Source organism: Trachurus japonicus, unplaced genomic scaffold, assembly GCF_045865225.1.
Source record: "Trachurus japonicus isolate A0001 unplaced genomic scaffold, Traja_1.0 AP030500.1".
NCBI lineage: Eukaryota > Metazoa > Chordata > Actinopteri > Carangiformes > Carangidae > Trachurus > Trachurus japonicus.
The window spans coordinates 1-22,267 of record NW_028220633.1 but is presented as its reverse complement, the minus strand read 5'-3'; the positions used below and the strand labels follow the sequence as shown (position 1 = coordinate 22,267).

Genomic DNA, 22,267 nt, shown 5'->3' with positions numbered 1-22,267 from the left:
GACAAAGTCTGACTACATTATTGTTAAAATAAAAATTTCCGCCATATTTCCACTCTCTCACACACACGTTTATTCTTTTAACCTCTTCATTAATACACACTGAAACAGGTTACACACACTAGTAGTTCTCCACTTCTCCTGTAACTGTCACCCTCCCCCCTCCTGTATCCCAATGTGTGAATTCACACACACACACACACACACACACACACACACACACACACACACACACACACACAGGGTCATGACCTTTTTGAATGAAGTTCAGAGATCAAAGAGAATGTACTGCAGCAAGATCTTAAAAGGCCAGGTTGTTAAACAAATAGCTTTGATGCAAAACAAACCTGAAATGTCATAACTTTAAATGTAAAATAAACTTAAAATTCTGTTTTTCTTTTATGGCAGATCGCGATGCAGATGTCTTTTTTCCCTGGGAGACTCAGTGTTGTGTTCCGCAAGGGACCACTTGGGTTTCTCCTCCAGGATCCATCTGCTGAAGCCAGGCGGATCAAGGACGACCCCACTCTGCAGGACAAGTCTGCACCCACGAGGGAGGACCAGGTGCGGCAGAACGCTCTGGCTCTCGTCCGTCAGAGAGGAGGCGATGCCTCTGACATGACGGAGGTGCTTGGAGACTACATCCTGCAGTTTGGCAAGTACAAGGGGAAGTCCTTCAGGTGGCTCTTGATGAACGACATCGGGTACACAGTGTACCTCATCAAGCACGTCCAGAAGGAGGAGGCCATGGGAATCTCCACGACCGAGGGGCATAGCAAGGACAGCCTGAGATCTTTCGTCCACTATGCTCTCGGTTTTACTGAGATCCAGTCCCTTCTGGCGTATGAGGCCAAGGAAGTGGGTGTTGCAGCAGGCTCAGCGGAGGACGACCAGCTCGTTGGCTTTGGCACCCGGGCCAAGAGCACCTGGAAGGAGGTGTGGGACAGCAGGGCTGATGGCTACGCCAACTTCATCCTGGGGAGGAACTGCGCCCCAGGGACACGCATGGCCAAGCTGCAGCAGTACCTGAGGAAGAGGCAACAGTCTGCTGCTGCTTCCACAGGTGCCTCAAGTGCCCCAGCCAATCCCACAGGTAAGTTCTTTTATTCATATTTTGTACATGATATGTAAAGTTAGTTCTCTTGTCTGGCCAGAAATAGTGCTTTAAATCTGTATCATTTATATCTATATAGAAATATACTTTACATGTAACAAATTACAGCTTCTTTTAATGCAAACTAAATCTTGTTTTATACACACTTCTGTACAACAAAGTGATGGATGAAGATACTGAGTTGGAGAGAGCGATGCTGAGCATAACACCCTCCAAGCTTCAGGTGCAGAGCTGTAAGTACACGTTTTTCTACACTAAATGTCATAATTGATGATGGTTATGTTTTGTATCTGATGTCTCCTCTATTTATTTCTCTGTGTGTAACCAGGTGATGTGCCAGTAGCAGCAGCTACCACACCAGGAGTGCCGTCAGGAGCAAAGACAGGTTCTTAAATTCACGGTTTCAGGACTGGAGTACAATTCTTTGACATGATGAAATGCCCTCCAAACCTGAGCCTGTTTTTAACTATTATGTTTGTGTTCTGGCCACGTTCTGGCCTTGTTCTGGCCACGTTCTGGCCCCGTTCCTTTAATAATACCGCCCTATGCTGGAGTTGTGTTAACTGTCCTATGGACTATGAATTGATGCCTGCCACCATGAACTGATTTCAACAGCAAAGATGGTAAGTATACACCGTTGTTCTCCATGCATGTTGTTTTAAAACAAATGAAGCAGTCTTGTCTGCTAACACTTGCATGCTTGTTCGTTGTGTCATACTGCTCTCCCCACTTAGGTTAGTGAGTAGTGTCGTCTGATTTGTTGCCTGCCATGTAATTAATCAATTTAACTTTGTGAAGTTATGAGAAGTGGGAGTAGCAAGTTTATGGCTGTTTGAGTTCCTACTAACACCAACACCTGATGACATTGTGAACTCTGAATATAAGTGATTAATTTGTTTTTCTTTTGTAGTTCCATCTGCTGCTGCATCTGCTCCCCCTCCTGATACAACTGTTAAACTGCAGGCATCTCCAGCTCATGGTAAAAACACAGAAATCCAGTCCATGTAAACAAATCATGTGTTAACTTGAGTTAAATATGACATATTAAATATGATTATAATTGTTTTGTTTTTTATATTTAACTCTCCTGTAGCTCCAGCCTCATCAGGAGCTCAGAGGAAGACACCTGTGCCCCTCCCACCACAGTTGGCGTTCCTCTTGAAGGAGACTGCAGGTCCAACAGAGGAGGAGAGGACTGAGTCAACTGCAGGTCAGTTCACATTGTAGTATACAGCTGACATTTAACGACATATCTGCTAATTGCATGAAGCATTTCATTCACTTTAGCTAACATGTTGCCATGTTTATATCCTGTACAAATGCATAACAGAAAGGTAATATTTTTTCAGGACCCAGCACAAGTCCTGCTCTCACTGCTGCACGCAAGGTCCTGACTTTTGAGGACAAAGCTGAAGACGGTAAGACAGTGTGTAGAAACCCCCTCTGCAACTCTGCTATAATCATTTCATTTTAGCAAAGCTTTTCACACTAACTATAATGATTTTTCTACTGTTTGTCTCCTTGTTTTATCCAGTCCCTCCAGCACAGCTCCCTGTCCCTGTTACTCTGCTTGGGCCTGAGCAGTACACGGTCACCTGGAGCTGTTCCCGGCAGCAGAGGCTGTGGATGAAGACTGAGCTGCAGGATCTCGGACTGTGGCCAGGGTCACGCCCAGTTCGTCACCCAGGAAACAGCATTTCACTGTGGCGTCTTCCTCCGCAGCCGGAGCTCATTGACACAGTGGCTGACCTCCCATCTCCCAACTTCTTCCAGCTGCACCCCTTCTTTATCTGGAAGCCCGAGAGTGACATCATGGTCAGGCTGAGGAACAATTACACCCTGCCTTGCCTCCATGACTGCCGTCATCCTCGGGTGGTCTCTGCTGGCGTGGGCAGGCCCCGGGTGATTGTTGGCACCAGTGGCCAGTATTACATCTTCTCCTCTCGACTCTGCTGCAAGGACTGTCGGAGGATCTGGTCTGCTGACAGTCCCCGGTGGCTGGAGAAACTGCCCAAGCGCTTCACCAACCTCCTGCCTGCATTCCTGACCTACAAGAAGGCCATCTGCAAGTCTGTGATGGATGAGCTGAGGCGCACTGGCAAGTCCCCCACAGACATGGCAAACCAGGTGAACGAGCTCATGCACCTCAAGTATGAGCGAGCTCACCTGGCGTACCTGCACGCCATCGAGAGTGTCAGGGATGCTGAGGCTGGAGTGTATGGGCAGAAGACCATGGCGCAGTTCCTGAGGAAGGAGAACACACCACAGGCTTTCGGGTCGTACGAGGATCCAGATGGCTGGTGTGGGGTCTCTGTGTCGGCCCACTACCTGACTGACTGCCTGCTGGACGAGTACAGACGTCAGGAGCCGGCCATGTCCAAACTCCTCCAGGGAACTTTTGGACAGGTCTTCAGATCTGACCACACCAGGAAAGTGGCGCGGAAGGTAACGCTGGCGTCCGGCGTTATGTCCAGTTACGCCGTGATGAACGAGAACTGGCTCATTGCTTCCTGGGTGATGGTTCAGTCTGAGGCTGAGAAGTCCTTGGAGTCGATGTACCAGGGACTGCAGAAGAGGTACATCGACGCCGGAGTGGAAAAGGCAGGCTACCACTGGATGGACAGGTGAGAACAGCCATGTTGTCTTTTCACTGATATACAATTAACAGAAATTGTTTCTTTCATTAATCTAAATTGCACTCCGTCTTGCTTTCTTTGGTGTGTAGGGATTGCTGTGCTCCGTTTAGGATCCCAGACTCTGCTCCTGGGGAACATCTCCACTGGGACGCCTGGAAGACCACCCCCTCCGTTGTTGCTGAGGCCACCTCTGGACCGCTGGCAAACTCATGTGCATCACGCTCGTGTTACAACAGCAACATGGTTGTGAAGCTGGACTTGTTCCACTGCATGAGACGTTTTACCCGAGAGTGCACCTCTGAGCATCACCCTCTGTTCAGCACTTTCTGCCAGCTCCTCTCAGCTGCCTTCTCTGTGGTGGACCAGGATGACCTGAAGAAGCTCCGGGCTGCTTATGAGTTCTGCGGCATCCAGCCACCCAACCCCACCAAGCAGCACATCCGCGAGCACTGCAGGACCAAAGTGCCCCAGCCCATGGAGCTGCTGGACAGAGTGGAGAAAGTGCTGCAACATTTCCACGTGGCAACGGACCCCAACAACGTCCCCCTCTTCAAGGCATCCATGCTGAAGACGTGGCGCATCCAGCGCGTCCACGTTCTCCGTGGTTGCCTGAGTGACCCTGAGCTCAAAGAGGGCATCATGTACAGGTACGGCGGCACCCTGCAGCTCAACCACGTACCTGGGGAAGGTGCAGCAGTCCCCCTCTGGATCCCAGTCAGAGGAACATCGCAGCAGGAGGGGTTCCACTGCCACCAGGCTCACTGGGTCACCGGGACTCAAGTCTCCCCTGAGCTGTTCCAGGCCCAGGGCATGACAGGGGTGGCGCGCTGGAACTACCAGCGGCTGGTGGACCTGAAGCAGCCCGGTGTCGTCCTCCCTGCTGTCTTCGACCCAGCGCTGATTGCCGAGCTGAACTCTGCCTCCCAGAGTGCGACAGGCCAGCAGAAGTACCCAGCTCTCTGCCTCTCTGACAGGGACACTGGAGAGAGGTTCGGCCTTGAGTACAGAGAGCCAGGCTGTCGACCGGTGCCTCTGGACTGGGACAAACACCGGACACAGAAAAGAGACAGAACTGTTTCTCCTCCACCTCTGTCCCCTGTGCCGACACCCTCTCCTGTCAAAGGCCAAGCCCCAGACACAGCACCCTCCTCCAGCCAGACACTGTCCTCTGGCCTGACATTTCCTGCGCCTGTCGGCCCTGTCCTCTCTGCTGGCGTGCTGCTGAAGCACGAAATGCCAGCAGAAGATAAGGATCATCCAGCAGCACAGGGTAAATTGACATAATTCTTTGTGTATAAAAGTTTGGGTTATGTTTTAATGTAATAACATGATTAACTGAGGATGTCCTATTGCTTTATTATGTTCCAGAAATGTCACAGGCCCTGCCACTGCCGCTGAGGTCATCGCCACGGAGTGCACGCACCGGTCCCATCAAGACAGGTGGGCGTGTGTTTGTGCTGGACCACACACGCTGGACTCCACCGATGAAGGCTGCCATCGATGGCTTGCTGCAGAAGCATCGTGGGGAGGAGGACATGCTGCGGCGTGTGGATCAGGAGTACGCAGACATGGTCCATCAGTCTGCCTCCGATCCCAACAGCTTGCTGCACCCCACCACCAGGCTGCACATATCGCGGTATGTGAAGCACCTGGCAAAACTGCTGAACACCAGCTCCTCCCTGAACACGAGCCAGGAGAAACTCCTGCAGACTCAGCAGCTGTGGCACGCTCTGTCGGAGGGGAGTGAGACTGCCAGTGTGCCAGTGGTCACTCTGAAGCCAGCTGTTGTGAATCCACCTGCTCTCTCCACACCTCTGTCTCAAGACTCTATTGAGAAGATTGTGGAGAGCATCTTGGAGAAGCAACAGAGGCAGCAGCAGCAGCAACAACAGCAGCAGGAGCAGAAGAAGAGGCAGACAAAGACCTGTCTCGCCTGCGGACAGCCGAAGTCCCGTTATGAGGGTGACGGGTCATCGGTGCACTTTTTTTTCCAGCAGGGGCCTATCCGCTATTTCTACTGCTCCAAGAAAGTGCACCAGGTCTACGCTGCTGATGGACTCTCTGACTCCAGAATGCCCTTTGAAGAGTTCCAGGGGACAGAGTTCTTCCAAAGGGAGCTGGAAGCTGCCAGAAAACGGGCTGAGGAGAGAGCAGACAAGAAGAGGAAAAGGCCGGAGTCTGAGAAAGGAGGCCGCCTCTGCAGATTCTGCCACTTGGAGGTGAAACAGGGACCAAACAGCCCCCACATCCACACCTGCTTCCCTGGAGTGGCAGGGAAATACATTTATTGCCCCTCCAAGGTGTTCTCTCTCTACAAGGAGAAGGGCATGGCCAAGGAGATGACCTGGGGGGAGTTTCAGGCCTCTCCTTTCTATGAGGCAGAGAAGCAGAGATGGGTGGAGGACAGAAAGAAGTGATGTACAGTATATGTTGTAAATATGTATGTAAATGTTGTACATAGTTTGTGATGTTGAATAGAGAGAACCAAGTTATTGTTTTGTATGTTTACATGTTCTCTCTATGCACTGTATCATACTGTACATACAGTATATATAGTAGATATAAATATAATCATTTGTAAATATCTATCTATCTACTGTATCATAATGTACATATATATATATATAGTAGATGTAAATATAATCATTTGTAAATATGTAAATATCTATCTATCTATCTATCTATCTATCTATCTATCTATCTATCTATCTATCTATCTATCTATCTATCTACTGTATCATAATGTACATATATATAGTAGATGTAAATATAATAATTTGTAAATATCTATCTATCTATCTATCTATCTATCTATCTACTATATCTACAGTATTGCACATATTGTTCTTTTGGCTGCTACTTTGTATGCCAAAACAACAACAAAGTGTGTAAGTGAACTTACAGTAAAACAGTGCACAAAGTTTGAAATATTTTGTCATACACATGTATATAGTTGTCTTGACCTTTAATATTCCACGTTTCATCTTTATGTACATCTGTTGCAATCCAACATCATATTCTTGTTTTCCAGTATTCTGTCATGTTGATACATTGTAAATATTAAAACTGTCAATATGATCAACATGTTAATTGTTCTGCCTAATTACTTAATTTTTTTCATACCTCAATATCTCAGAGTAAAATTTAATTCTGTAGTCTAAAATACTTAGAAAAGAAAAGTAGGACTCTCACAACTACTACTATTACTACTACCGTCAGTATGTTTTGAAAAGTCCATGGTATTAGTACAGAGGTCAACCCTGTGTTAGACCCACTGCAGTTTGCATACAGGTAAGGATGGAGTAAAGATGATGCCTTATCTATCTACTGTATCTACAGTATTACACATATTGTTCTTTTGGCTGCTACTTTGTATCTTTGTACAAAGTAGCAGCCAAAACAACAGCAAAGTGTGTAGTGAACTTAAAACAGTAGGATGTACACTTTCCAATAAGATGATACTATAATAATTAAATAATGGTGCATTTCCAAATCTAATCAAACATTTCTCAAGCGTTTTCAAAGAGTTTACAGTCATTTAGAATGAAATTTGATGAAGCTCCACTCGGGATTCGAACACGGGTCTGTGTGGAGTTTGAAAAAAAGAAAAAAAGTTGGCTGTTTCTCCGTTACGGGAATTCACAGCTGGCCCCCGCGTGGCAGGCGAGAATTCTACCACTGAACCACCAATGCTTACGTGCCCCTCCGTCCTACCACTTTGCCGCCACGGTCCACAGACACCCCATGAACTGGCCACAACCGCTTGAATAGCAAAACCGACTCAGAGGAATAATAGGAAATCAAGATGGTCTGACGACTGTCGTTTACACATGGTCTCAGGTGATTCCAACAACTCTTAACGCCTGTCCAAGCTACAATCAGGAGTGCAAACAAACCCGCAGAAAACGGTGGGCTTTTTCACGAACCCACACTTGGATGACCAGGAACAGGATGACTTTTTTTTCTTCTTCAGTAGTGCAAAACAAAGAGACTCTCCCCGTCGGGGAATCGAACCCCGGTCTTCCGCGTGACAGGCGGAGATACTGTCCACTATACTAACGAGGAAGGACGAGGCTCAACCCAAGCTATGGGCGGCTCAGACCGGACATACTGGGCAAGCCCTGTGGAAACTAGCGGTTGGGATAGGCGGTCTCACTGCTGGTCCGTCCTCCCAGCCACATCAGCCATGTCCATGGACCACTGGTGCAGGTTTCAAATGTACCGCTTTGTGGTCTCTACTTTGAAGGTCAAGTACAAGTAGTACTAGTACTAGTACTAGTCATTGGGCGATATTTTTTTTCGTAGGACGAGTCCGGGAAAGTCCCGCCTTTCCCGCCTCTGATTGGCTAGATGGGCTCCATTTTCGACTCTGATTGGCTAGAAGGGCTCTGGCCTGATTGGTTGTTTGTTTTGGTTGTGAAACGGCTGTGAAACGCAGGCTGTCGGCAAAGCGTGATAAGTGCCTAGATCTACCTGGACTCTCTCTACTTATCTGGCCTGTCTACACTCTATCTGGTCTTTTTACTAAACTTAACCAACTCCTTTCTTTATTGCCTAAACCTAACCAATGGCACAATTACACTTCTCACTCAAATTCAAAATGTAAACTTGGACTCTCTCTACTTATCTGGCCTGTCTAGCCTCTACCTGGTCTTTTTACTAAACTTAACCAACTCCTTTCTTCATTGCCTAAACCTAACCAATGGCACAATTACACTTCTCTCAAACTCAAAATGTAAACTTGGAATATAAATTTAAAAACTAAATTTTTCGGAATGTGAAACCAGCGGGGCTACGCCATGGCGTCTGATTACATTTAATTTTTCAGTTGTGTGTATTTTAGTTTACTACAGTACTGTTGTGAGATGACGTCAATCGGAGGAGAATTCATCCAGCCAATCAGAGGCGGGGAAGGCGGGACTTTCCCGGACTCATCCTACGAAAAAAAATATTGCAGTCATTGGGCGCTTGGGCTCTGTACTCAAGTAACCTGAATTTTGTAAAGGACGGCTGACGAAAGGATTTAATCGTTACAGTGCTTCAGATGTCTGAGTTTTCGCATCTGCAAATCCACACTGACTGTGGCAGAAATCGACTGGACTTCATCCAGCCTTCCAACGATGCTAAATGTAGGCCGAAACCATCAAGCTCGCTGTGCGCAGTAGAGGCCTGACTTCACCTTGTTTTGCAAATCCACAGAAGGAGAAGCTTGTTTCCGCCCAGTTTCGAACTGGGGACCTTTCGCGTGTTAGGCGAACGTGATAACCACTACACTACGGAAACCGTGCTGCTGGGATGCTCCTGCGTTTGACGCGGGGAAACCCACCAGCGTAGACTGAGCCTGACAAACCTTGGCTGTGCTCTGTTAGCAGTAAACAATGATTTTCTCCGGAATCATCAGACTGAATCAGGCATTTATTTGGCCAAGCGTACCAGCTTTTTCACCTTGGCTTGACTGTCGCCGACATGGAGCAATTTTGAGTCATCTCTTTGTAGGCTGTCAACTGGAGGATTCCCAGTAACTGCCTGATGATTCTCTTCTAAAACCGTGGAGATGGAGCCTTGTTTCCGCCCGGTTTCGAACCGGGGACCTTTCGCGTGTGAGGCGAACGTGATAACCACTACACTACGGAAACTGCCCTCCGACGTAAAGCCTGTTCCGGACGTCGGGAAATCCACCAGCGCCCAGTGAGCCTGATAGATTTTCAGTAGCACAAAACAAAGAGACTCTCCCCGTCGGGGAATCGAACCCCGGTCTTCCGCGTGACAGGCGGAGATACTGTCCACTATACTAACGAGGACTGACGAGGCTCAACCCAAGCTATGGGCGGCTCAGACCGGACATACTGGGCAAGCCCTGTGGAAACTAGTGGTTGGGATAGGCGGTCTCACTGCTGGTCCGTCCTCCCAGCCACATCAGCCATGTCCATGGACCACTGGTGCAGGTTTCAAATGTACCGCTTTGTGGTCTCTACTTTGAAGGGCAATAGAAGTCACTGTTAAAGTACTAGTCATTGGGCGCTTGGGCTCTGTACTCAAGTAACCTGAATTTTGTAAAGGACGGCTGACGAAAGGATTTAATCGTTACAGTGCTTCAGATGTCTGAGTTTTCGCATCTGCAAATCCACACTGACTGTGGCGGACATCGACTGGACTTCATCCAGCCTTCCAACGATGCTAAATGTGGGCCGACACCATCAAGCTCGCTGTGCGCAGTAGAGGCCTGACTTCACCTTGTTTTGCAAATCCACAGAAGGAGAAGCTTGTTTCCCCCCAGTTTCGAACTGGGGACCTTTCGCGTGTTAGGCGAACGTGATAACCACTACACTACGGAAACCGTGCTGCTGGGTTGCTCCTGCGTTTGACGCGGGGAAACCCACCAGCGTAGACTAAGCCTGACAAACCTTGGCTGTGCTCTGTTAGCAGTAAACAATGATTTTCTCCGGAATCATCAGACTGAATCAGGCATTTATTGGCCAAGCGTACCAGCTTTTTCACCTTGGCACGCCCACTGTCGCCGACATGGAGCAATTTTGAGTCATCTCTTTGTAGGCTGTCAACTGGAGGATTCCCAGTAACTGCCTGATGATTCTCTTCTAAAACCGTGGAGATGGAGCCTTGTTTCCGCCCGGTTTCGAACCGGGGAACTTTCGCGTGTGAGGCGAACGTGATAACCACTACACTACGGAAACTGTACTGCTGGCATGCTCTTGCGTTTGACGTGGGGAAACCCACCAGCGTAGACTGAGCCTGACAAACCTTGGCTGTGCTCTGTTAGCTGTAAACAATGATTGAGAATCTCTCTGAGCCAGCCATCAGGGACACAGTGCACACCGCTAGACAAAAGGTATACAGTGCCCCGTGTGAGGCTCGAACTCACGACCTTCAGATTATGAGACTGACGCGCTGCCTACTGCGCCAACGAGGCCCACATGGCAGAATGGGAGGATGAGTAAAATCAGGAGGAACTCTCAATGTGACCCACACGCAAAACACGGGCCGCTCCTCAGTCAAGAGTGGGGCGGCCGCAGCTCTGGACATAAGCCCCACCTAGCATGTGTTACTGGAGGGCTGTCACATCACACGATGTGAACGGCAGAGTGAGGATTTTTGTCCAGAGCCAGGGCAAACTAATCACTCAGTATCAAGCTGTGACTAAGGCTTCTTTTGGTCTGAGTACAGTTTGCAAGAGCCAGGAATCGAACTCAGGCCTCGGGCGTGGCAGGCAAGAACTCTACCACTGATACACCAGCGCTTACTGCCTCAGCTCTTTTCTTGGCCATCCAACAAGGGTCCTCTGAACGGGGCCAATCTACTCTGGCTGTGTGACAGTAGCTGGCTACCTATCACTAACTATCAAGCTGTGACTATGACTTCTTTTGGTCACTGCCGCAGAACAGGCCAAACATCGGAAAGATAATTTGCTATCAAAAAGCAGGATGATCCGGTAAGAAAAACACAACACCAAAAACAAGCCCTTACCTTGGAAAGGATGTTGCTCTTCTTTCTTCTGGGAAGTCTTGCAGGCTCCGAGGTACGCCTCCCAGGCATTTAAACGTGGATGTGATACCAAAGCCAGAGACGGGATGGAAAAATCAGGCAGGCAGAAGCAGTGGAAGGAAGGGCAGGCGCACTTTTGTCCGTCCCGTGGTTGGACCACGCGGTCGATCAGCAGACAACACCTTGGCCCAGCGGTTCCATGGTGTAATGGTTAGCACTCTGGACTCTGAATCCAGCGATCCGAGTTCAAATCTCGGTGGGACCTGACTGTTTGGAAGCCGCCCGTTACGAAGGCTGCCTCTTCTCTGCCGTTGCAATTCAGCCCCCTTTCGCCAGCACCTGGAAATTACCCGTTGACACCCCCTGCTTTTCTTCATGTTAAATGTAAGTCTAACGTTGCTTTGTGCCTTGTGACTGATTTGCAGGTGATGTCATTCCCTGCCTTGGCTCACACGTGACGGGCTCAGGGCTATTTCCTCAGTCAGGATGGCCGAGCGGTCTAAGGCGCTGCGTTCAGGTCGCAGTCTCCACTGGAGGCGTGGGTTCGAATCCCACTTCTGACAGCTGTGCTTTTCCCACATCTTGATCCCTGTGAGTCGCCGTGCTGTGCAATTTCCAGGCGTTTGCAGCGGCCAGGATTCGAACCCCTACCTCCCGCGCGGCAGGCCAGAACCACTAAGGGGCTGCGTTGAGGTCACAGTCTACCCTGGAGGAGTGGGTTCGAATCCCACTTCTGACAGCCTGTGTTTTTCCCACATCTTGATCCCTGTGAGCTGCTGTGCTTTTCATGTGCGTGGGTGGCGGTACACGTTGTTGAGGTTTTAGGCAACCAGAAGCACGGAAAAAGACTATCATTTTGTTGCTATTTGTTGCATCACCACTGTCTCGTTGTCAATAAACGGCCAAACGCCCGAAAAAGATATTGTGCGATCGACCACTAGGATGACATGGTAATGTGGAGTGGGTTGAGCTGTTGAGGATTCAAACCCAGGCAAAGGAAAAGCATCTTTGCATTGGCCGGGAATCGAACCCGGGCCTCCCGCGTGGCAGGCGAGAATTCTACCACTGAACCACCAATGCTTACGTGCCCCTCCTTCCTACCACTTTGCCACCACGGTCCACAGACACCCCATGAACTGGCCACAACCGCTTGAATAGCAAAACCGACTCAGAGGAATAATAGGAAATCAAGATGGTCTGACGACTGTCGTTTACACATGGTCTCAGGTGATTCCAACAACTCTTAACGCCTGTCCAAGCTACAATCAGGAGTGCAAACAAACCCGCAGAAAACGGTGGGCTTTTTCACGAACCCACACTTGGATGACCAGGAACAGGATGACTTTTTTTTCTTCTTCAGTAGTGCAAAACAAAGAGACTCTACCCGTCGGGGAATCGAACCCCGGTCTTCCGCGTGACAGGCGGAGATACTGTCCACTATACTAACGAGGAAGGACGAGGCTCAACCCAAGCTATGGGCGGCTCAGACCGGACATACTGGGCAAGCCCTGTGGAAACTAGCGGTTGGGATAGGCGGTCTCACTGCTGGTCCGTCCTCCCAGCCACATCAGCCATGTCCATGCCCTTACGAAAGAAAAATATATTGCAATATATTAGAAAATATCATGTGATATATTAGGCAATATATTCCCATATATGGGATTTAATTTTTATATTTTCCAATATATTGCAATATATGCATGGATCATATATGTGTATATATTGAGAAATATATTGAAATAAAGACCAAAAAGGCACTATATTTTTAAATATTTTATATATTTATATATATATGCATGGATCATATATGTGTATATATTGAAAAATATATTGAAATCAAGGCCAAAAAGGCACTATATTTTTTTAATGTTTTATATATTTTCATATATATGCATGGATCATATATGTGTATATATTGAAAAATATATTGAGATCAAGGCCAAAAAGGCACTATATTTTTTAAATGTTTATATTTTATACAACATACACACACACACACACACACACACATATATATATATGTGTGTAAAACATTTAAAAAATATAGTATATAGTATAGTATATGTGTATATTTATAACCCCCCCCCCCCCCTGTAACAAGTTAAGTAATTTATCTAACATCACAATTAGTCCGAAGCTGAAGGTAAAAATTCAATTAAAGTAAATATCCTGCATAGTTCTCCTCCTCTGTGTCCTCTGATCAGAGCGGTGACCCTAGCAACGGTGTGTTTTACTTAGCAATGGTCTGTGAACCGATTGCAGGTCAGGAATTATTTTTTTTATTAGATATAAAAATAAAAAATAAAATGTTACCACAATGAAACAAAATCCATTGGCTGTCTCATCGTGAGCATTTGAACATGATTGGTTGATCTGACTGACATAATGGCTCTTGGCCAATGACAGCTGTGCGCGCCTTTCCGGCGCCAAATTTGAAAATAACCGTTACTGCTGCTGTGAAACGGGAACCGCCGCGACGCACTTCAGTCGTTCAAGAATGACCAGTCATGTGGATTATTTTTACGATACGGATAAATGGACAAACAGTCGGCTGGAACCTGGTCCTAGCGAGAGCTTGAGTGAATTTAAATCCTGCAAAAAAATACAGGTAAGATATTTCTCTGTTATTATTGTGGCGTTGTTGGTGTCAGGGATTCAAACGAGGCAGGCTCTGGTGAGAGGGAGGGGGGCTGTGTAACGTTAACGGATGTGAAGTCCTGGACATGTCTCGACATGTCACCATGGAGGGGTTTTTTTTCTTATTCTCCTTGTTCTAACCAACGGTGAGGAGGATGTTTAAGCCGGTACATGGCTTCATTAACGTGTTACAGAGAAAAGGGTTAGAAAGAAAAGAGAGAAAAGCTAATCGCCATTAGCACATGAGCTATCCGGCTTTCAACCCCGTAGTAGCATTCTAGCGAGCGGCTAACTGGTAGCGTTAGCGGCTAACTGGTAGCATTAGCCACCGGTGTAGGCACCAAATGTGGAGGCTCCGGGCTGCCAAAACCGCCCTGACTAATCTGATGTTTGTTAAATCTACAAAACGAATTACCGAACAAACACCACCACTTCTGTGTGCACGCCTCTGCAACTAGTCATGGCTATCGTAGCCGTTAGCTTAGCTGCTGCTGACAGCTAACAGCAGCAGCTAAGCTAACACCAGGACGTCAGCTGTTAAAACCCTCCCGTTGTCGGACACAACATGAAACTACTCCAATTAGCTCAGTCATGTTGTAACAAAGATATCTGCTGGAAAAAATATTTTTTTCATGGGCTGTTTATCGAGTTATTTAAGACACTGTTTTGAACACTGTGTAAACATAAGTGAAAGTTCCTTTAGAACAGTGGTTCCCAAACGGGGGGGGGGGGGGGGCGGTAAACCGGCTTCGGAATGTGTTTTATTTTGAAAATTAACCGGATTCTTCCGCTGTTTCTTTGTGCGACTTCCTGCCCGGCTTGACAGGCTCGCTCGCGGCTCGCGCGCCGCGCCGCGCCGCTGCTGCTGTGAACCGGAGCGACGTGGCTCCGGTGTGACACAGTCGTTAACATCAAAGGGCTCCGCTTCTCGCTGCTTCGCGGCTACTCGCGGCGCGCGCGTTTGTGTGTGTGAGAACCACTGCTTTAGAAAACGCACTCTGCTGCAGAAGAAAACAACATGAACTCTGCTAGTAACAGAAACTACTGGAGATGAGACACTACACTGACTGTGGCCTCTTAGCATGGTTACTAATACTCACTCCTGTTAAAGGACAATTCCGGTCGAATTCAACACGGGGGTGTATTTTCATATCATTTTAGGTCTAAAAGAATGAATCTGAAGATTTTCAGTTTAATCGCTCCTGTTTTGCGGTAGCTGCGTCTGTCCCTGCATCGCCACGGCAGCAATGAATGGGAGTGGATGTAAGTTCCGCTGCTTAGGCTGTTTCCAGCCCTCAAAGCCGCAATTTTTTTCCACAGACAGCGTCAGATGGCTACTCAAACATGCACCGAGAAGTTTATTTACTTCAAGCAAGCCGACATGTTTGTAAAACTAGATCTAATTCAAAGTCTCCCTGAGTCTCGCGCGAGACCCAGTTGCCGTGCTCGGTGTGTTCAGGAGCAGTAGGAAAAGCTACCGTTGTGTCATAAACACAGGAATATCAACTCTTGACTTGCTTCAAGTAAAAAAAACTTCTAGGCGCATGTTTGATTAGCCACCTGACGCTGTCTGTGGAAAAAAATGTACACTTCAAGCAAGTAAAGAGTTGATATTACTGTGTTTATGACACAAGCGGTAGCTCCTACTGCGCCTGAATACACCAGCACTGCAACTTCGGGCTCGCGCGAGACTCCGGGAGACTTTGAATTAGATCTAGTTTTACAAACATGTCGACTTGCTTGAAGTAAATAAACTTCTCGGTGCATGTTTGAGTAGCCATCTGACGCTGTCTGTGGAAAAAAATTGCGGCTTTGAGGGATGTAAACAGCCTAAACAGCGGAACTTACATCCACTCCCATTCATTGCTGCCGTGGCGATGCAGGGACAGACGCAGCTACCGCAAAACAGGAGCGATTAAACTGAAAATCTTCAGATTCATTCTTTTAGACCTAAAATGATATGAAAATACACCCCCGTGTTGAATTCGACCGGAATTGTCCTTTAATAAAAGTAAAGTATCACTGATATTAGTGTATACTCGGTTGATGAAGTATTAGTCATCCAGCTGAAAATGATATAGCCTGCAAATAAGCCATCATTAGTGAATCCAGTTTATACACACAGGTGTAATAAGTTCAATTCACCCTTCATAGGTTGGACAAAATAATAGAAACTTTAAAGTCAAAGATATGTGGCAGTAATTTTCATTAGGATATTAGTTCTAAATATAGTGTTATTTGAGTAATAATAATCAGGATCAGCCGCAAAATAAAATAAAAAAAAATCATTCTATCCTTAATACTGTGACACAGCTAAAGATATTTTTGTCCTTGATTAATTAATGTTTTACTCTGTTTCTAATTGACTGAATACTCTTTGTTATGTCAATCTGTATTTTACACAGCCAAGGACCCACAGCAGTGCTCTACCCATGAGATCATCGTGCTGGAGAACCCGAAGTGACAATAGAGCAAAAGATGATGGGGTACAGACTTCAACATGCAAACAGGTAGGCAAACAGACCAAGAATTATGGCAAATGCATTTTGCTTCTTAAATTTTTTCATTAAACCTAGTTCAGATTAATTTCAGTTCAAGTTTTTAAAGTGATAGTTCACCCAAAATTGAAATTGCACTCATTATCTACTCACCCTCATGTCGACTAAGGGCTGGGAGGAGTTTCAGAGTCCTCAGTGGCTTCTCTCTTACAGGGGTCTCGACGTAGCAGTGCATGTCCATATAACGGTTGCAAATGGATACCAACTGTCTTCATAACAAAAAGACACACCAAAAAACATCCAAATACCTCCATGCTGCTCGTATGTAATGTTCGTCTTGTATTGAAGCCCCGAAATGCGAAATTGTCCCAAAAACAATGAAATAAGTCAATTTTTCGAGCTTCTCGAAGCTCTTCTTCCCGGTTTCGTCATATTTGGACGAACCAGGGTCTGTTCTCTTCCCAGTCCGTCCAAATATGACGAACCGGGAAGAGGAGCTTTGAGAAGCTTCCGCTACAAAACAAGCTTGAAAAATTGACTTATTCAATTTTTTTCCGGGACAATGTCGCATTTCGGGGCTTCAATACAAGACGGACATTACATACGAGCAGCATGGAGGTATTTGGATGTTTTTTGGTGTGTCTTTTTGTTACCAAGACAGTTGGTATCCATTTGCAACCGTTATATTGACATGCACTGCTACGTCGAGACCCCCTGTAACTCAGAGAAGCCACGGAGGACTCTGAAACTTCTCCCAGCCCTTAGTCGGACATGAGGGTAAGTAGATAATGAGTGAAATTTCAATCTTGGGTGAACTATCGCTTTAAATGTATAGCACCATCCCATACAGAAGTAATTGAAATTTCCACAGGACTGATGCTGGCTAGCCTCGCATCACCAGGCTCTTCAGACAAGCGAAGAGCCGGTGTCAGTTACCTCCCAATTAGTCTGCATTCTGGTTCCTGTCTGTAGCTGATACCGAAATCACCAAATTCACCAAAATAAAAGTATTCACCAACATAAAACTTTATAAAATAACAGGGTACCCGCGGGGTCTTAAAAACTTGAAAAAGTCTTAAATTTGATAACTATAAATTAAGGCCTTGAAAAGGTCTTAAATTTAGTTTACAAGTCTTAAATTTCATTCTCAAAGGTCTAGGGGTGTAACGGTACATGTATTTGTATTGAACCGATTCGGTACGGGGCGTTCGGTTCAGCACAGCGCTGTGAACGAGTGAGTTTCGGTACAGAAGTTGTGTGTGTTTACAGTCCGCCTGCAGCTACACGTGCAGCCCGTTTACGTCGTGGCTATCGCTAATGCTACTGCTAATGCTACCGCTAGCGAGAAAACAGAGGCTTGAAGACCCTCCTGCTTTTGGGAGGAATGGAGGTGGAGGTGGAAGTGGGGGGGCTGTGGCTCCTATCTCCTCTCTGTCTGTCTGCCTGTCCGTCTGTCTGTCTGTCTGTCTCTCTCTCTGTGTCTGTGTTGCGCACAAGCTCCAGTACATGTGGATCTGCTGCAGATGCGCCCAGAGCAGGCGCACGTCGCTGCTGTGTTGACACTACGCACTGTGCCTCGTGATGACCCGCGTTATTCATTCATTTATTTATTTATTTGCGGCCGAACGGTTGCATCGTCAGGCAGCCGTTGTGGCATTTGCCCACATTGCCCTATGGTCAGTCCGTCACTGGCTCGAACTGTTAGTGCGGCACTTTACATGTAAAAAAAAAAAAAAAAAAAAATCATTGTAAGGCTGTATGTTTTGTTATTTTGAGAATAATTTATTGAACTTATTAGGCAGCACTTTACTAGCCAGGCTAGCGCCGCCTACTGGTTCCGGCAAATTTCATTTGCCTCAACAATGTAGTCAGGACACTAGCAATGCGTTTCCGTTTGCTCCGTCCGCCAGAGCGGACGGACCAATCAGCGAACAGACGGGTAAGTGAAGGCGATGACGTTGAACTCAAGCGCTCAAGATTAACCTATGAGCTTAACCGGTGTATAGCACACGTGACCACCAAGCAGCAGCGATTAGTTGAAGCAAATGTAAGCAACCGCCTCCCGGAAGCAAACGAATCCCTATGGCTCAGGTTCAGACGCTTTTTGAAATGTAATGAAATAAGCGGCTGATGCATCAGGCTAGCACTTTACAACAGTAGCCTTTTATATTTTTTTTCATATTTTGTATAATGGCTTGGTTTAGTTTAATAAGTTTATTTGTATCAGGGACAGAATGTACCTACAACATAGCATTAGTAGGTGAGTAAAATAATTACATTTGACTAAAACATGTAAATTTGGTTTAGAAAAATTCCTAATAAACAACAAGCAAATTTATGTTTTGCATTTTGTTCTCTTACCGAAAATGAACCGAACCGAGACCTCAAAACCGAGGTGCGTACCGAACCGTGATTTATGTGTATCGTTACACCCCTACAAAGGTCTTATTTTTTATCTATCTGCATGATACATCGCAACAACATAACTGTATCTACTTGCAAAAAATCATGAAATGCTGCGTTGGCAAACGTAAAATGACTGTTGCGAGGTTGGTCTTAAATTTCATTAGATGTGGTCTAGGGTTGGGCGGTATGAGCAAAATCTTATATCACGGTATGAGTAATTTCATATCACGCTAACGGTATATATCACGGTATGTTTTTTTTTCCCCTGTAAATTCAAGTGCTTAAAATAACCATACTGTCGCATTTGATCATTTTCCTCTTTTATTTTTTAACTTGGATTTCTATTAAAAAAATCAAACAAACAGGAAACATGTCAGAGCAGTCTTGCTCCAGTTAGTGCAATTATATAAAAAGAAATCACAACATCACAAATTTGCATTTTACAATAATGCCTACGGTCTGTGCTGTCTATGGCTGTTCAAACAGGTCAAACCGGGAAAATCAAAGAAGTTACTTTAGAGTTCCTAAGGTAGTAAGTAACCTTTACAGTCTATGGTAGTACGGGCTCAAATGTCAACAACTGACGGAAAAACGGTGGGTGGGAGGGACGGAAGTGACCATAATAAACAGTGTCCTATGCTAGCCTGTCCTACAGTAAAAATGGCACATAGAAAGAGGAGTAAAGCAATATGTTAAGCGGCAATATATATTTAAGCATCAAAGATGTTCAATCAAACCCACATAGTTTGAAACAACGTTTAAAACACACACAGCCAGTGTCACAACTAAGCATAAAAAGCCCGCTAGCTTAATGCTAACGTATAATGTAAAACACCATAGACGGGCTAACAGAAATTAGCATTGCTTATAACCTGACTTACTCCTCTTCTGAAAAACTCTGACAAGTCAAAGTTTAGGATGTGTTAGAGGTCTAATTCATCTGTCTAACCATCAGAACTATGACACATGAAACGGTAAACACAGCTGATCGATCGAAAAAAATTACGGCCGGAGTGAATTACTTTCACTTTTCACTTTTTCGTCTTGTTGGGCGGGTCGGGCTGCCTCCGTTTCCTCGTGACTCCCACTCATGGATGTATTATATTATGCTCCCACTTCTGCTTTCACTCTCCGCCTCCGCCATGGTTGTTATCACTTATATCTTTCGCTCTGCACTCCGGTAACCGGTAAAGCTGTTTCTTCTTCGTCGTGCTGATGCAACCACGCCAAGCAGTCTGCTGCAGTGCCGGCTCCCCCGTGTGTCGAGGCGGTCTAACTACAGTGACTCAGAGAGATGCTGCAGACATCTGCTCTTTCTCCGGTATAAACGGTATTGCAAAATCTCTACCGGTAGACATTTTATACCGTCACACGGTATAATACCGTCATACCGCCCAACCCTAATGTGGTCTTAAAAAGGTCTTAAAAAGTCTTAAATTTGAGTTGCAAAATTCTGGGGGTACCCTGAATAAACATTAACTTGTAATACAATAAAAGCAAAATGTCAATTTAATGGCTCGGGGACTTTCTTGTAAATTATATTCCTTAAATTAAAGAGTTTTACCGCATTTTATTAGCTTGGTGCTTTTATTTTGAAGGAAAGGTCTGTCTCTCTCGCCCTGGATCCGTTTCCTACCAAAACAGCGGGTCAACGGCCCCAGACTAGATGCTGGCTGACTGAGTGATAGAGTTGAGGGAAATCATTGACTATACAGCTGAATACCGACTGAATACTAACATTAAACTAGTGGTCTATTATCTTGTTTTTACTGGTGTGGAGTCTGGACTCCAGTAGGGATAGGCATTTCAAGCGAAAGTATTTGATAATCGCGGAGTACTAATCGATTGACTCTTTGACACCCCCTCCAAACCCCCTGTGAATGATCTGATGTTTGATGTTAGGTTGAACATTAGAATGAAGCAAAGGACGTCAGAGCATTTTATACAGATAATTTAAATAATATTTAAAAAATCTCTTTTTTTTTCTCTCTTTTTCCCTAGATGCACCAAGGAGCCAGCTGATTACTACCAATTGGAGGGTGGACATCTCTTCATCTGCTACATACATACATCTGCTTTATCTGCTACATCAATTTTCTTTTGGCTATTTATTTCTTTTCCACAGTTCCAAAAGTATATGTATTGTCTGTTCAATGGCATTCTTTAAAAATGTTGCACTGTTCAGAAATGTAGAGTCAGTCACATTTCCTTTGTCTGACCATATGCCAGGCCTGTTGGCAGGGTTCTTACAGATCCTTAAAAAGTCTTAAAAGGCATTGAATTCATTAATCTAAAAACAAGGCCTTAATTGGCATTAAAATGTCTTAAATCAATTTTTCAAAAGTCTTAAAAATGTTAACACTTGGTAAGTAGTATTTTATGGTGGCCGTCAACGCTAAATTTCTCACAGCCACCAGATTCCGAGTCAGTGGTGGTTTTTTTTTTTTTTTTCGGACTTTTTATGCATTTATTTTGAAAGGACAGCTGGAAAGAGACACAAACCAATGTTTCATGTAGCAGTCACTTTACCTTGGATCACATAGGAAAGTGGGTTAAAAATTGTCCCTAACCTTATGTAATTGATGTGAGGTGTTTCTTTTTTTTCTGCATTTGTGTTTATTATGAAGTTGGTCTTAAATTTAAATTTCAAGTGGTTTTAAAAAAAAGTCTTAAATTTAACTTTGCTTAAGCTGTTGTAGGAACCCTGGTTGGGGTTTTAATAGGCCTGTATAGCTCCCAACCTCAAACTGGGTTCAGTATCTGTGCCTGATTAAAAGAAAATAAAGGTTGCTTTTTGATAAATTAACCCAGTCTGTGTTAATATGTGGTATAAAGGTTTGTGCAACATATTGCAGTTTGCATATTTAAGTATTCATCCACAATATATTGAACACATATGTTCATGTTTTTGTTTCCATATAATTTTCCATATATTAAATATATTCCACAATATATTGAACACATAGCCATACATATATTTCATGTATAATTTTACATATATTTAAAATATATTCTACCATATATTGAACATACATGTGACACTATATCTTTTCATATATTATCAATACATTTTATCATATAAATCTGAATACATTATGGTGGATATTTATAAATATAAAATTGCATATATTTTGGGATATATAAACCCATATATTATATATTCAGGTTTAATATATTTCAATATATTGAAAGGGGCAGTTTTTTGTATATTTTGCAATATATTGCAATATATTACAATATATTACATCAATATATAATATGTTGTATAATATATGTGTCATCAATATATTTTTCCATATATTGCAATATATAATATATTGTATAATATATGTGTCATCAATATATTCTTCCATTACATTTTCCAATATATTATATATTGTAAATATATGGAAAAATGTAATGGAAGAATAATATATTACAATATATTACAATATATTGCAAGTAATATATTGGTAAATATATTTTTCTTTCGTAAGGGT

At 44.9% G+C, this 22,267-nt stretch overlaps 2 protein-coding genes, 1 long non-coding RNA gene and 10 other non-coding genes across 13 annotated transcripts; 5 read left to right on the top strand and 8 right to left on the bottom strand.

Moving 5' to 3' along the window:
• The first annotated feature begins 411 nt into the window (after positions 1-411).
• LOC146960301 (uncharacterized) lies at positions 412-2,310 on the top strand. Its single transcript, XM_085772456.1, has 4 exons — positions 412-1,090; positions 1,440-1,496; positions 2,022-2,115; positions 2,205-2,310. Exons 1-4 carry the CDS (start codon positions 412-414, stop codon positions 2,308-2,310), a joined length of 936 nt encoding a protein of 311 aa, XP_085628582.1.
• A 400-nt stretch (positions 2,311-2,710) lies between these two features.
• On the top strand, positions 2,711-6,164 carry LOC146960300 (uncharacterized). The gene is made up of 3 exons (XM_085772455.1): positions 2,711-3,735; positions 3,837-5,017; positions 5,116-6,164. Exons 1-3 carry the CDS (start codon positions 2,738-2,740, stop codon positions 6,162-6,164), a joined length of 3,228 nt encoding a protein of 1,075 aa, XP_085628581.1. The 5' UTR covers positions 2,711-2,737.
• A 1,576-nt stretch (positions 6,165-7,740) lies between these two features.
• Positions 7,741-7,812, bottom strand: trnad-guc (transfer RNA aspartic acid (anticodon GUC)). Its single transcript has one exon. It is a non-coding gene; the product is annotated as a tRNA-Asp (tRNA).
• Positions 7,813-8,957: 1,145 nt separating this feature from the next.
• trnav-aac (transfer RNA valine (anticodon AAC)) lies at positions 8,958-9,030 on the bottom strand. Its single transcript has one exon. It is a non-coding gene; the product is annotated as a tRNA-Val (tRNA).
• Positions 9,031-9,310: 280 nt separating this feature from the next.
• On the bottom strand, positions 9,311-9,383 carry trnav-cac (transfer RNA valine (anticodon CAC)). Its single transcript has one exon. It is a non-coding gene; the product is annotated as a tRNA-Val (tRNA).
• Positions 9,384-9,476: 93 nt separating this feature from the next.
• trnad-guc (transfer RNA aspartic acid (anticodon GUC)) lies at positions 9,477-9,548 on the bottom strand. The gene has a single exon. It is a non-coding gene; the product is annotated as a tRNA-Asp (tRNA).
• A 463-nt stretch (positions 9,549-10,011) lies between these two features.
• Positions 10,012-10,084, bottom strand: trnav-aac (transfer RNA valine (anticodon AAC)). The gene has a single exon. It is a non-coding gene; the product is annotated as a tRNA-Val (tRNA).
• A 282-nt stretch (positions 10,085-10,366) lies between these two features.
• trnav-cac (transfer RNA valine (anticodon CAC)) lies at positions 10,367-10,439 on the bottom strand. Its single transcript has one exon. It is a non-coding gene; the product is annotated as a tRNA-Val (tRNA).
• A 163-nt stretch (positions 10,440-10,602) lies between these two features.
• Positions 10,603-10,675, bottom strand: trnam-cau (transfer RNA methionine (anticodon CAU)). Its single transcript has one exon. It is a non-coding gene; the product is annotated as a tRNA-Met (tRNA).
• A 765-nt stretch (positions 10,676-11,440) lies between these two features.
• On the top strand, positions 11,441-11,512 carry trnaq-cug (transfer RNA glutamine (anticodon CUG)). The gene has a single exon. It is a non-coding gene; the product is annotated as a tRNA-Gln (tRNA).
• Positions 11,513-11,727: 215 nt separating this feature from the next.
• Positions 11,728-11,810, top strand: trnal-cag (transfer RNA leucine (anticodon CAG)). The gene has a single exon. It is a non-coding gene; the product is annotated as a tRNA-Leu (tRNA).
• A 446-nt stretch (positions 11,811-12,256) lies between these two features.
• trnag-gcc (transfer RNA glycine (anticodon GCC)) lies at positions 12,257-12,327 on the bottom strand. The gene has a single exon. It is a non-coding gene; the product is annotated as a tRNA-Gly (tRNA).
• A 1,674-nt stretch (positions 12,328-14,001) lies between these two features.
• Positions 14,002-21,017, top strand: LOC146960289 (uncharacterized). Its single transcript, XR_015035481.1, has 3 exons — positions 14,002-14,030; positions 16,290-16,394; positions 20,790-21,017. It is a non-coding gene; the product is annotated as an uncharacterized LOC146960289 (long non-coding RNA).
• The last annotated feature ends 1,250 nt before the right edge of the window (positions 21,018-22,267 follow it).